The sequence below is a fragment of the Cryptomeria japonica genome, chromosome 5 (genome assembly GCF_030272615.1).
Source record: "Cryptomeria japonica chromosome 5, Sugi_1.0, whole genome shotgun sequence".
Lineage (NCBI taxonomy): Eukaryota > Viridiplantae > Streptophyta > Pinopsida > Cupressales > Cupressaceae > Cryptomeria > Cryptomeria japonica.
In genome coordinates this window covers 610,800,029-610,814,784 of record NC_081409.1, presented here as the reverse complement: position 1 = coordinate 610,814,784, position 14,756 = coordinate 610,800,029, and the positions used below count along the sequence as shown (strand labels likewise).

The following is a 14,756-nucleotide window of genomic DNA, read 5'->3' as shown; positions in this document are numbered from 1 at the left end:
GAATAATATATTTATTATTTATTAATGGTCAATAATGTAACTTAGTGTACATATTAGTTAGTTTCTATTTTACGATTGTTTCATAACACAAACATCGGTTTTGTAATTCTTCAAATGATCTTTCGATCATTTCTTTAATTCATTCAATATTTTACCAAAACACATAATTATGTCTATGCCGCATGATTTGATGAATTGTTGACCACATAGAAGGGCTCCGACTTCCACTTTGTTGTTTGTACCTGGCTGTAATCTCTTTGAGGCAGCTTTAATCATGTTATCTTGAGAATCCTTGATTACACAGCCAGCACCAGACATCCCTGGGTTTCCCCTTGAGGCACAATCAAAATTCAATTTGAATTTTCCATTTTCCTTAGGTGGCCAAGTCCATTTGATGAAGGTCCTATTGGAAGAGAAGTGATTAAACCCATGAATCCTATGAAAAGAACACAGGCTTTTATTAATCAAACACACAAAAATAAAAAATAAACAAAAAACCTTCATTTCTCTAAAACTGTGCATGCATAAACAAATTTCAAGTTACTGATAATGTACTTCAACTCAACTCTGATCAGACGTCAAGTTTTCCAATTGATCTATTCAAACTTGTCTTTAAAGAATATATATTTATAAAAGAATTTCTTCTATTTTTAACTAGAGCAGCTATGTTTTATAATGCTGGAGGATCTTATGTAGGTGGCACTTTACAATTTGATGATGTAGTTTAAAAAAAAAAAATGTAGATGGGATCCCTCAATTTTATAAGAAACAAAAAGAAATTGAAACACAAGTTTTGAACAATTGTTAAACTTAATTGAGATCTTTACAATGATTATTCATATTAGCTAATTGCAATCCCCTAATTTTGTAATTACTGCTTTGAGAAACCACAGTTAGCAGTGGTATTTGATCAGTGCAATTTCTCCTTCAGAAAAAAACCAGCCTAGTCTAATGATCATTAGTAAACTCTCCAGCTAGCTGCACACCACTGGAAAGCAAACAGTTTGTGGTTTGTCTATAGAAGAGAGATTCTGGTTCAATCCCTGAGTCCAGCCCTTGGTGTACTCAGAATGTAGCCATCAGTAGACTTTCTGATATCAATACAGCATTGATTTCCCCTCAAATTGGGAAAAATTGGGTAGTCAGCATGTGTTAATTGAATCAAAGCATGTACATTAATGATTGAAGGTTTCATATCATATAAGTCATAGGCAGTCTCTGTTACAATAAAATTCATCTAAAATGATAGCAATTTGATTTGTCTGGAATCAGCTGAATGTTCATATGTTAAAATCTATTTAAAATTGTTTGATATACAAGATGGTTGACTTCTATTGAAGGATGGCTGGGCTATGACTTGTGCCCTTTCAGCTGTGTTTGATGCCTGGTGTTGCTATTCTTACAGCTATGTTTTGTAATATTTTCTGGACTCTTATTCAAATAAATAAGTTTCAAACCTATTAGAGAATTATAATTAACTTTAAGGCTTTACCTGTCAAAGTTACATTTGACCAACTTCTTTTTGGACATCCTAAAGTGTAAATTGACGGATTACAATGAAGTTCAGGTTCTCCTAACAAGATTTTTCTCACCCCTATGCACATCCACACAAACCAGCCCTTGCCTCCCATGCAGACATCTAACAGAGCAATATTACTATTTATTGAACCATAACAGTATAAACTACATAGAAGTTAATATGCAATACTTACAGAAACAAGCTTCGCTTCTTTTAATGATACCAAATTTTGGTTCACTTTAAGGCTGTACCTGTGAAAATTACATATGACCAACTTCTTTTTGGATATCCTAAAGTCTAAAATTGATGGATTTAGATGAATTTCAGGTTCTCGTAGCCAGATTTTTCTCTCATTTATGCACATCCACACATACCAGCCCTTGCCTTCCATGCAGACATCTAACAGAGCAATATTACTATGCATCAAACCATAACAGTATAGACTACATAAAGTTAACATGCAACACTTACAGAAACAAGCTTAACTCTTTGTAATGATAACAAATTATAGTTCATTTAAGGCTTTACCTGTGAGTGAAAGTTACAGAGGACTAACTTCTTTTTGGATGTCCTAAAGCTTAAATTGATGGGTTAAGATGAATTTCTGGTTCTCTTAACCAGATTTCTCTCACTTATGCACATCCACACACACCAGAGCTTGCCTCCCAGGCAGACATCTAAGAGAGCAATTTTACTATGTATCAAACCATAACAGTATAGATTATAGAAGTTAAAATACAATACTTACAGAAACGGGCTTCACTCCTTTTATTAAGCTACGCGTTTCAAGATTTTTTATTGCTTTTGTAATCTGTGGTTGTTGCAAATTTGTTTCTCTTTTCATATCCTTTGTCCATATGCCTGAAAGAATCAAAATTCAAAACAAGATAGTAAGAAAAAGTATACCATTATCACCAGTGTTAAATTTTGTCACTTAGTAGATTTAATGTATTTGGAAAATGTCCAAGATGTTAGCTTCAAAAATAGAAATTAAATATAAGTTCGGTGCACAATGGCCAAATTAGCTGCTCAAAGTTTAACAAATACAGATTCTGATCTAGCTAGCAGCTATAGTTTTATGACTGGCTCCAGTGCCAAAACCTATGCTCAGTGGCAGCACAAGAACCAAACTTTAATTCAATCGGAGCCTCTTGAGTCTTACACTAGTTCCTGCATCAATATTTTTGTTGGCGTGTGAAGGTTTCAGATGCTTGACCCCAGCTTATTCAGTTTACTTGCGTTGTAAGACAGAAATCTCCATATGACTCAATGCAGCTCTATGAGATCCAACAGAAGATGCAGGGTTATATGTGGAAGATAGTTACATCTTCGATTACAATTCATTTGCCTTATATGGCATTAATACATGTAAGTACCTACAAAGATGGAGTTCGATAAAGAGAAAGTCACTAATCTCTTTTGAAATAATGTCATGTGCACATTCAAGACAACAAAATTTTGTTACAATTTTGTGTCTCAGTTATGTTCCCAAGTGAATGTCATTCCTATTTCTACTATCTTGTTTATAATTTGCTTCTGAAAATAGCAAATTTGAATTCAAATACATAAGACTGTTATACACCAGATAAATTCTGATATTTAGAACATTTTCTTAATCACCAAATAAACCTATTTTCTGGAAACACGCTTTCTGGTTCTGTGGCTGACTGCATTTATGGTTGTGGGTATCGCTGCAATATTATATTTGAAAGTGTATTACTGTTATTTATTGTTGCAAATAAGTTTATTGTGAGAAACACTTCTACATCTCCGTCTGCTTCTATTAACAATCCAGAACAGAAAACAAAATAAAAAAGTAGGGTCCAAATTACAGTGGTATGAGAGTAGTGCATCCTGCCATCCTAAAGGGTTCAGAATGATACAGCAGTGACATGTTAGGGTTAGAGCATCAACCTTTTACACATCACAACAACACCCGCAAAAATAGGTCTAATCCTAACTTGGTAGCAGAAGAATAGAGAACAGCAAATATGGGTGATAGGAACCCACAAGAAGAACATGCCATGAATATGTTGGGTGCTATTCTTAGAGGGGAGCAGGATGCAGATCAGAAGCTCAGGAAACAAATCAGCGTCTTGGAAAGTTGGTCGAGTTGATAGCTTGTCAAATGGAAGTTAACAACCACAACAACAATAACAATAATGTGGGTGCAAACAATGGAGGTAACAATAGACAACAAGGTAGTAATAATGGTAACAATGGTCAAGGGAATAACTCTATTAACAAAATATGTGTAAACCAGCAGGCAAAAATAGTTAGTTCCAGACCCCTTATGTTAGTCGGGATATTATGAAATCATTGAATAAAAACTTGCAACAAGCACAGAATCAGCAAAAATTATATCCTGATGAGCATCGTATAGAGCACAGTTTCAAGGTGGGTGACGTGGTCTACTTGAGGCTCTAGCAATACAAACAGTCCAGTCGCAAGAAGAGCGGGTCAGAGAAGCTTAAGCCTGGTTCTATGGTCCTTTCAAAGTCTATAAGAGGATTGGAGAAGTAGTTTGGATCTGAAGTTACTAGCTAGTAGCAGAGTGCATAATGTGTTTCATGTGTCTAAATTGAAAAAGGCACTCAGAAATAATGTGATTCCCTCATCAAAATTGCCACCATTGGATGAGAGGGGAAGTTAATCTAAATTCTAGAGACCATTATAGACTACAAGAGCATACTCTGAAGAAGAATCTAATAAAATAGTACATGGTTCAAATGGAGGAACTTGTCGGTAGAGGATGCAATGTGGGAAAACAAGCAAATTTGCAGCATCATGAGTAGGAATTGCTTGGAGACAAGCAATTTCAGGAGGACAGACTATAATGTCCACTTACTAAGCACTTCACCATGGTCAACCATTCGCCTATTCAATGGGTTCCCGTAGGCTAATGAGTTAGGCTTAAGGGACTAATAATGCTAGTTGATCCATCTTTTGGCGGTGGCAAGTGTTTTATTGAGCTCAGGTAGTTGAGAGTTGCATAACACCCTTTACTAGAGTGGTTCTGAACAGTTTTCCAATACCTACTATTTTTAGTAAGTGTCAGGTTGGACACCGACTAGGTTAAGCTGATAGTGTTACTGTTCTAGGAATGTCGGTGCAATGGATGTTGATATTTTGGGTTTTAATGTGGTTGTCATGTTCCCCTCCTATACCGGTCAATAGGGCAATCCATACAGTAATTAGTCCAGTAAGTTCTAATGATATTCATGCCATATATTATAAATTATGTTACACATTCATATTAATATTATAATATTAAATATTCATATCACATATTAATAGTATTATTATCCTATTTTTATGACAAACAATTAATTAAGTAATATTAGATTACATTAATTATTTATCACCTCAAAAAGAGCCATCAACAAACACTGAAGTATCGATTTAATAAGCATGTCAGTTCCTCCAATATCCAAGGAATATCAATTTAAGGACAAGCTGTCTAATCAGGTGATTAGTCATTTAGATCAAATGTAAAATTATCGCTGTCCTAAGGAGAAGACACAAACTGCGTTAATAAATAACCAATGATTGATAAGATCATAAGCAAATGTTAATCATAATTAATTCTTAGCAAGGGTTATAAGAAAAGACACCTCCTCACCACGAATCCTATCATGGCCTATTTAAGGCTAATTGCAACCCTTCTCAAGAAAAAAAGGTTTTTTTTGGGAATCGGCTCGCATATATCATGCACTAAAAGAATACTATATCAGCCATGTAATAAAGGGGTAACAACTCATCTCTTTATCAGGTTTAAGGCACCAACACTAACAAGCAAATATCTGAGACGGAATCATCAATTGTTGCATACTCATTAAGGGTTCATCGAATCAGAGTATCATCAAGGCCAAAAAGATCACAGAGAGGAAGGAGATCAGTTTCGGGTAGATAATAATCGATAAAATAAATAGCAGCCTCAAACATATATTCGGGACTGTGGTATGAATTCCTTATACATGATATATTAAGTATTATTTATATCTGAACACTACTGACTGATGAAGCAGAGATGTGGTGACTATTTAGCACAGTATAATAAATATCATTTCTATCTGCTCACTACTGAGTAGGATATGCCATTGTTAATGACTGATCATCATACATGTATAATATTGGACTCTTTATATGCACTGATTGATTATTAAGATTAGCCATGGTAGAAGAGATCAGGAAGTACAAGGAGGGAGAACGGTAAAGAGGTCCTCCTCTAAGTATGACACCACATGGTAGTAGACTAGTGGTCCCATGAGGCCAAGAGGGTGCAGGACAGAGTCCACTACTCTTGGACTTAGAGACACCCTTTTATATCTTTTCCAATCTCTTTTCCCTGGTTGATCATTGATTTAGGGGAATCACAATCACGGGAGAAGGATATGGATGGGAATGATTAAGGAGAAACAGTGATAGGACACCTCACTAGGTAGGCCACCTCATGGTAGTTGACCGATGGTCCCATGAGGCCAAGGGGGCCAAAGTTCCACTCTTGGGCCTAGGGTAGAGGGTCTCTTGGGCACCTTATCATTCCTCCTTCCTCCACACTTATGGTTGATTTTTTGATAAAGAGTTAGACATAGCTATGGTCTAAGTCACAAGGTTCGAATTCGAATTCGAATTCGACAACCATGAAATTCGGATGAAATTCGACAAGGGAAAAATTGGAAAAAAAAAATTCAGATAAAATTGGCCTTATATAATTTTGTTTATTTTTAAATATATGTATACTTCTAATAAATTATAAGTATGCAGACACTCGCGAAAATCCAACGGCGACCCTTGTTGCAAACACCCGCGAAAATCCAACGGTGACTCAATAGATACCCGTGACACCCACGACACTCATGAAAATCCAACGGCAACCCAATTGTAGTTGCAGACACCCGCGACCAAGTAGATACCTGCGACAAAGATTCAAGAATACCCGCAACCAGCTATGTTGTGTGTTTAGAGGCGGATAGCAGCGCTTTATAGAAAAAAAATGCTGAAAGTCTTCAAAAAACCCTAAACGCTTTCAGAAACCCTAGAAAAATGCTTTTTAAATTTTAACTTTAATAAAAAAAATGATGTCCTGGCCATACGAATTTATGGCTGAATTTGAATGATTTTTTTATGAAAGTTTGAAATTCGATTAAATTCGAACCTCATCCATGAAAATCGCCGTATTCTGTGACTTAGGCTATGGTCAAGTTAATGTTCCTAACCCTAGGAATAGAGAATTTATGCCTCGTTGACTTACTTAAAAGATTTGTATTAACAAATATATACATTTCAAGGGCTTTCTAACCTATTGTAGGATCTCAATCAGGTACGCATCCTATTCCATTTATTGTTTTACATGGAAAAGGTGATTTAGGGCAAAAATTAAGTTAAGTCCTAATAGGGGTCATTACAATAGGTATCAAAGCTTCTTTCCTGCCATCCTGTGAAATATAGTTAATGCATAGGCGGGGAAACAAAATGAGTGAACAATTGAGCAATGAGTTGAGGGCGTTCATGGAGCAAACCACTCAAACCGCCCAAGCCCTCATGAAACAAAATGAGACAACTAACCAACTCCTCCTCCAAACCATTCAAAGCATAGGTAATATCAATTCTAGAACCAAGCAAGATAATGGAAGGGACACCAATTCCAACCATTCAGAGAATAATCATAATAATAACATCTCCAACCTGAGGCCAACAAGACATCCTTTCTTACCTGGAGAAGACTATGGGGAAGAAGGAGAAGAAGCAAACGCTCCACCCTTGGATAATGTTGCTAAAATCCTAGAAGCATATTCTACACTAGATCCCAACTTAAAAAGAGATGCATCTTTTAGAGATTGTTGTGATGCCAAAATGAAAAACATCCCTAATATGAAAAGGAAGAGACGATTAGATAAAGACCTTAAAGAAAGAGTAGGCAAAATAACTCTTCCTAGTTTTGATGGATCAAGAAAATTCTCAGCACGTTCATGGGTCCAAAAGCTAGACACCTATCTATCACCAACTGCCATGACAAAGGAAAATGCAATCAAATTTGCAGTGCTATACTTAACAGGATTAGCCCATGAATGGTGGCACCATGGTCTTATCACCCAAGGCCATCATCAACACGTAAATACATGATTTACAAAAAAACTCATCAAGAGATTTGATCAAAAGCATCCACAATGGTACCTCAAAGATTTAACTCAACTAAGGCAACAAGGAATTGTGGAAGAGTTTGTCACTGAATTCCAAAAATTGGCTGTCATGGTATCAAAAATATCCCAAGAGAGACTCACTTATCTCTTTGTGGAGGGACTGAAAGAATCCATTCGAAGCATAGTAAGTGCCATGGTGTAATGTCCCCTAATGGGACCCTCTTATATTCTGACCTAGAATCACAATTTTAGTGCAAAGTAAATACAACAGAGCGACACTATTGTCAACTAAATCTTAACTGGAACCTGCACAACAGGTTAGTCAACATTTCCATTATGTTACGATAGATCATATATTCAACATTCTTTATTTATTGCCCTGTTTATATGAAGGATTCAACAACTCTTTCTCTCCCTACACCTATCCCCAATATGGAGCTCAAGGAGAATCGCACAAGGTGCCTCGAGTCTGTCCCTCTCCAACAAGCCCAAGAGCACCAAGGACCTCATCAACTTGGCCTCTTGGCCCACACTGGAGATTGGCGTACCTGCTGGAACCTAGTGCTCTTGCTTCCTTGTATTCTCCCTCCATAATTGGATGGTGAGATTGAAAGGTATTACAGACTCCATCATATATAATTTACTTAATCGTCATATGAACAGTTAGTGATAGAACGGCATTATTACACTATCATACATTTGCAATCTATATTAAATTATTAATATTACTATTAAATTCAGCATAAGAACATTATCAGGCGTCATATATTAAGCATACAAACAAAGCACATCGCCATGCATACCACCAAGAACAAGGATGTTACTGCCTGTAACTTAATAACAGTTCTGATCTGATCTGATTGATGGTGATTTCACTAGAGGCTTTTGATTCCTTTCCTTTATATCTCTCAATGTGAGGGAGAGGTCACACCTCTTCATCATCTACGCCTTTTGGCAAGAGACACCCTTTCACCATTAGCATCCTTTGAAAGAGTGCAACCCTTTATTATTTCTAATCTTTGAAAGTGACACAACCTTTCACAATCAGATCTGCACTTCTTATTTAAATCAGATCTGCACTTCTGATTCCCCAAATTATCCTGCCTCAAATGAGGTTCTCCTCTCCCTTTTATATCTCATGTTTGAGGGAGTCACAACTTTTCATTTTATGTCTTTTGACCATTCATTAACTTAATTAAATTTTTAATTATATTTAATTATATCCTTTAATATTTTAATTTAATTTTTGATATTTTTAATTTTATTATTATTATTATTTATCATTAAATTCTATTTCAAAGTGGGGACATTACACATGGAACCAGCAAACCTAGAAGAAGCCATCCAAAAGGCAATGAAATTTGACACTCCCTCAACAAAAGATAAATCCAAAAGCCTTGCACTTAAGTATTCCCATAAAGAGGACAAGCATGAGGGAATATTTTTTTCTCAAGATTCCTGGAAAGAACTTCGAGAGAAAAATTTATGCTTCAATTGCAAAGGGCAATAGGAGCATGGCCATGTTTGTAACAAAGAATATAAGAATATTTAATTATATTTTATTCACTTATATTTAGTTCTTTTATTAATGGTCATTTAGCTTTTTAGCTTTTTAGTTTGTTAAGTGAAACTATTGCTTCTTTTATAAGAACGCATAGTTTGCTTTTCAGATTTTAGTTTTTTAGCTTTATTTAGCTTTTTAAGCATTTTAGCTTCATGTTGAAGCTTTAGCTTTACGGATCGTTCTTTTTAGAAAACTGTCTTGTAATTCCTTTATATACGGTTGTATATTAGTAATTAATTCATTCGATTATTTTTCTTGGTATCATAGCATGGAAATTAAAAAATTTCGAAAGTGTTTTTTATTGAAAAATTTCAAAGCTTTTTATGAAGAGATTTTTTTAAAATCTGTTTTTTTCTTTAGAAAAAAAATCAGGTTTTTTCTCTTCTTGGGCGAATTTTTGCAGGTTCAAGTTTTCATGGTTTTTCTGGCAGTGCGTCGGTGATTTTTTTTTGTTAAGGAAATCGCGTGGGTCAATTTTGCAGATTTTCGAGGGTATTTTCTTGTCGACATGACAATCTCAATGATTTTCACTCTATTTAGGGCCGACATCTTTTTGTTCACGATTTGTAGATGCGACGAAGTGCTCTTCGCGATTTTTCGAACTCCTGCAATGTCCCTCCATGATTTTTTCATGATTTTAGCTGCACGATTTCCACAATTTTTTTTGAGTGACAATATTGTTCTTTTTCTACGATTTTTGTCGGGTTTGTGTGGCAACCTACGGATTCTTTTTCCACTTAGGGTCTTCCGCGATTTTTCGGGCCTACAACCAGGGTTTTCTCTATGGGTTCTTCCGATTTTTCGGGCTTGCAACCAAGGTTTCTTCTATGTGTTCTTCCGCAATGCGATCTGGTTTTTTGGTTTTTTCAAATTTTATCAAACTTGTAGCTATGGTTTCACAAATTTATGAGTTCATCTTCGTTTCCCGCCAATGCCTAGGGTTTCTACCAATGCTCTATTTTTTTACGTTTTTTAACAAAAGAAAGATCATCTTTTTTTTTACTGTTTTTATATTATTTTCTACAGATTATTATTTTTCTAACTTTTTTTTAGAAAAATTACAAGTTTTAAATTTTTAGGAAATTTTAATTTCTGGGTTTTTTAACAAACCTCAAAATTCACACATTGGGATTTGTGCCTCGAATTTCGTTCCAGGGTTTCAGATTTTGTGTGCAATTGTTTTTATTATAATTTATAATCAGATTATTTTATCTCGTTTTTCATGCCTTCACAAGGTTGACCTTGTTCAACCTCGATTTTTGTGATGGCATCTTTGACCAACATCATGCTGGAACACAATCAAAAGTTCAATGGTTGCAACTACAACACCTGGAAATAGCACATGTTAACGATATTTGAATATCATTCTCGTCCTGCAGCAACAAGTATAGACCAAGATAAATTTTATGAGCAAATCGAGAGGCTGTCATGCTTATCAAATTATCAGTCACAAATGATCAACTCCCTCAGATACCTTTAGGTAAAATAGCTATAGAGATCTAGGATATCTTGAAGGGTCTTCATGAGACATCCGACAAGAGTCAAGCTTTCTTTCTGAAGAATATGTTGCTTTCTATCATGATGGATGAAAAAACATCTATCCAGGCACATCTTACAAAGATCAAGGACATCCGTGACCAGTTGGAGGCTATTGACCGAACCATAGAGGAAGAAGATATGGTAGTGATCACCCTACCCCGATCCTCAAGCATTTCAGTCATACACTCAATATCTCTTCTACTAGTGTTGATCTAAAGTTTCCTGATCACTGCAACAAGCTTCTGTAGAAGGATAGATAGAAGCAACAGTTTGGAAGCAGCGCTAGTTCATCCACTGAACAGGCCATCACAGCCAAAACTTCGGATAAGAACAACGGTAAAGCTCAGTCGTTCCAGCAAAAAGGACAAAGTCAAGGTAAACATCAGCAATCTCCGAAGAAGAGCTTACAATGTAACTGCGATCATCAGTTTGGCCATTTGGTGAAAGATTGCAGGAAGTTGATAGCATCCACCCAATCCAAATAGGGAGGGTCTAAGAAGAAGGCCAATTTTGCCATGCATCTGGATCAAAAGCAATCTGCCTTCTATGCATTCATGGCCCAACGTCGATCTGATGATGTCACATCATCAACCTGGTACATTGACTCTAGCGCCTCTCAGCATTTCACACATCGTCAAGATTGGTCTATAGAGTACATGTCTTTCACTGATTCAGTGATTTTTGGAGGCGAAGAGCATACTGTTGTCGGAAAGGGTAATGTTGAGATTTCATCTAGAGGACGAGATTTGATATTTCTTGATGTATACTTTGGCCTAGGTATGAGCTCAATCTACTGTCAGTCAGTCAAATTATGCAACATTCTTGACAACTAGATGTCGCCTTTAGTTTGCACAAGTGCACCATTGTTGACAGGGAGACTCACACTACAGTTGTTGGCATTGACGATCATGGTCTTTATAGACTTGTTGATTCTAGTGATTCTCAGAAGCACGTCATGGCAGGTAGGAGTACTTCCATCAACACTCTTTGGCATCAGTGATATGGGCACCTGAATATTCAATATCTCTCTCAGTTGATTCGAGAGGATCTAGTTGTTGGATAACCTAAGATTTAGACTCAAAATCATGGAGTTTGCAGAGCTTGTCAAGCTGGAAAGCAACATAGGACTATGTTTTCAAATGGAAATGCTTGGAGAGCATCCAAGGTCTTGCAGCTCATTCATGCGGATATCTGTGGTCCCATGAACACTCCATCAGTCACTAGATGCAGATATTTTCTATTGTCTTAGTGGAAAAAGAGTCTAGCTGTCAGATAGTCACTTTTTGGCCCGACAATGTAGGGGAATTTTCTTCTACATATTTCACCAACTTTTGTGCATCACATGGCATTAAGCATCAGCTTACCACACCTTACACCCCTCAGCAGAACGGTGTTGTTGAGCACAAGAGTCGTACAGTCACTGAGATGGCTCGATCTATATGTTGGAGCAAAGCAATTTTGGGCAGAAGCAGTCTTCAGTGCGGTCTATCTTCTAAACCAGTCTCCCACAAAGGCAGTTAAGAAGCTGACTCCAAAGGAAGCTTGGTTTGGCAGGAAGCCCAAAATTAGTCATCTAAAAGCTTTTGGCTCTATAGCTTATGTTTGGATTCCAAATGCAAAGCGCACCAAATTGGATTCCAAGAGTCAGAAATTGATGTTCACCAGCCACAGTGACAATCATAAGGCTTATCAGCTAATTGATATAGACACGAATGGTCTCATATTCAATCGAGATGTAGTATTTGATGAAGAATAAGGGCCTTTACAGCCTTCTATTTTGAGCACTGAGGATCAGCCTCCAACGGCTACAAATATGGGTGTTCGTCTTCCCTTAGCTCCACCTGATGGGAGGGATTCGGATGACTCTACAGTTGTGGGGTCTCCCAAGCATGACATTGCGCCACCTGACTTTCCTCGAGAACATCCAAATCCACATCCAGAGGAGCATGCTCTAGCTATTCCAAGTAATATTCTTCATCCCGCAGCAGATGTTGGTACTTCTACTCTCCGGCCTAAGTGGTGGGCCAAGACCATTGGTGATCTTCATGATGATGAGCTCATTGAGGGTAGATTACCTCGAGGCAAGAGCATCTAGAACACAGTTAATTTTTCTTTTATGGCCAGCATTCGCAGTATTTATGAGCCTTAGACATATTTAGAGGCTAAAGGCGTACCGAGTGGGAACAAGCTATGATAGCTGAGCAACATAGTCTTTTGAAAAACAACACTTGAGTGTTGTCAGATCTTCCACTAGGGAAGAAGCCCATTGGCAGCAAATGGGTGTTTAAATCAAGTATAAAGCGGATGGAACCCTTGATAAGTACAAGGCTAGGTTAGTAGCAAAAGGGTTTTCACAGAAGGAGGGCATCGACTATGAGGAGACATTTGCTCCCACACCCAAGATGAGTACCATTCGGCTTGTCCTCACTCTCTCAGCTCGGTTTGGATGGAAGTACATCAAATGGATGTCAAGAGTGCCATCCTCAATGGTGATTTGCAGGAAGAAGTCTACATGCCGCAGTCTCTAGGTTTCAAGGTTGTCGGTAAAGAACACCAAGTATGCAAATGAGTCAAAGCACTCTATGGCCTCAAACAAACTCCTCGTGTATGGTACATAAAAATTGATAAGTACTTGATTGATCAAGCCTTTCAAAGGAGTCCTTCCGATCCACATTTGTATGTCAAGCATACTGGTGATTATATTCTATTTCTAGTCATATGTGTTGATGATCTCATCATTATTGGTAGTGCAACACATTTGATCAAGCAAGTCAAACAGAAATTGTGCAAGAATTTTGATATGACAAATTTGAGACTTCTCCATTATTGTCTCGATGTAGAAGTTTGGCAAACTGATGGCCACATATTCATTTCTCAGTCAAAGTATACCAAGAGCCTGCTGGATAAATTTGGGATGCAAGATTGCAAACTTGCATCTACACCTATGGAGATAGGGCTGAAATTATCCGCCAAATCAGATTCACCTGTAGTGGATGAATCTTCATTCAGGCAACTAGTGGGAAGCCTCGTCTATCACACGGCCACTAGACCTGACATTAGTTATGTTGTGAGCTATATTTCTCGCTTCATGTCAGCCCCAAAAGCTAAACATTGGATTGCAGCAAAGCGTGTACTAATGTAAGTGAAGGGCACTCCTGATTTTGGCATTCTGTATAGCAAAAGCAAAGATCCTAGGCTGGTTGGTTTCACAGATTCAGATTAGGCAGGTTGTGTTGATGACAGAAATTCAACTTCTGGGTATGTTTTCAACTTGAGCACAAGTGCAGTCACATGGACCAGCAAGAAGCAACAGGCAATAGGTCTTTTCTTGATTGAAGCAGAGTATCGGGGAACTATTAAGGCAGCTTGTGAAGCAATTTGGCTATGTAGGATGCTTGCAGACACACAAATATCTCAACCAGGACCTACTCCCTTGTTTTGTGATAATCAAGGAGTTCTAAAATTAGCCAAAAATCGAGTCTTCCATGAGCGGACCAAGCATGTGGAGCTTCATTGTCATTTCATCTGCAAGCATGTTGAAGATGGATCAATGATATTGCAATACATTCCAACAGAAGATCAGATTGCGGATATCCTCACCAGGTCTCTAAGCCCGACAAAGTTTGTCAAATTTAGAGGGCAACTTGTTGTAGTAGATAGAATGACCATTAAGGGAGGGTATTAGAATATGTAATTATATTTTAGTCACTTATATTTAGTTCTTTTATTAATGGTCATTTAGCCTTTTAGCTTTTTAGTTCGTTAAGTGAAACTATTGCTTCTTTAATAAGAACGCATAGTTTGCTTTTTAGATTTTAGCTTTTTAGCTTTATTTAGTGTTTTAAGCTTTTTAGCTTCATGTTGAAGCTTCAACTTTACGGTTCATTCTTTTTAGAACAAAGTCTTGTAATTCCTTTATATACGGTTGTATATTCGTAATTAATTCATTCAATTATTTTTCAAAAAACACCAAGAGAAAAAGCTATGCTAC

General features: G+C 37.0%; 1 protein-coding gene across 12 annotated transcripts in view; it reads right to left on the bottom strand.

The window, feature by feature from the left end:
- Positions 1 to 14,756, bottom strand: part of LOC131065136 (uncharacterized) — a 144,461-nt gene that overhangs the window by 49,307 nt on the left and 80,398 nt on the right. For all 12 annotated transcript variants that reach the window (XM_057999561.2, XM_057999563.2, XM_057999558.2 and 9 more), the window contains one exon: positions 2,268 to 2,380. In XM_057999561.2, the coding sequence (XP_057855544.1) occupies positions 2,268 to 2,380 (113 nt within the window). The remainder of the gene's footprint in view (positions 1 to 2,267; positions 2,381 to 14,756) is intronic.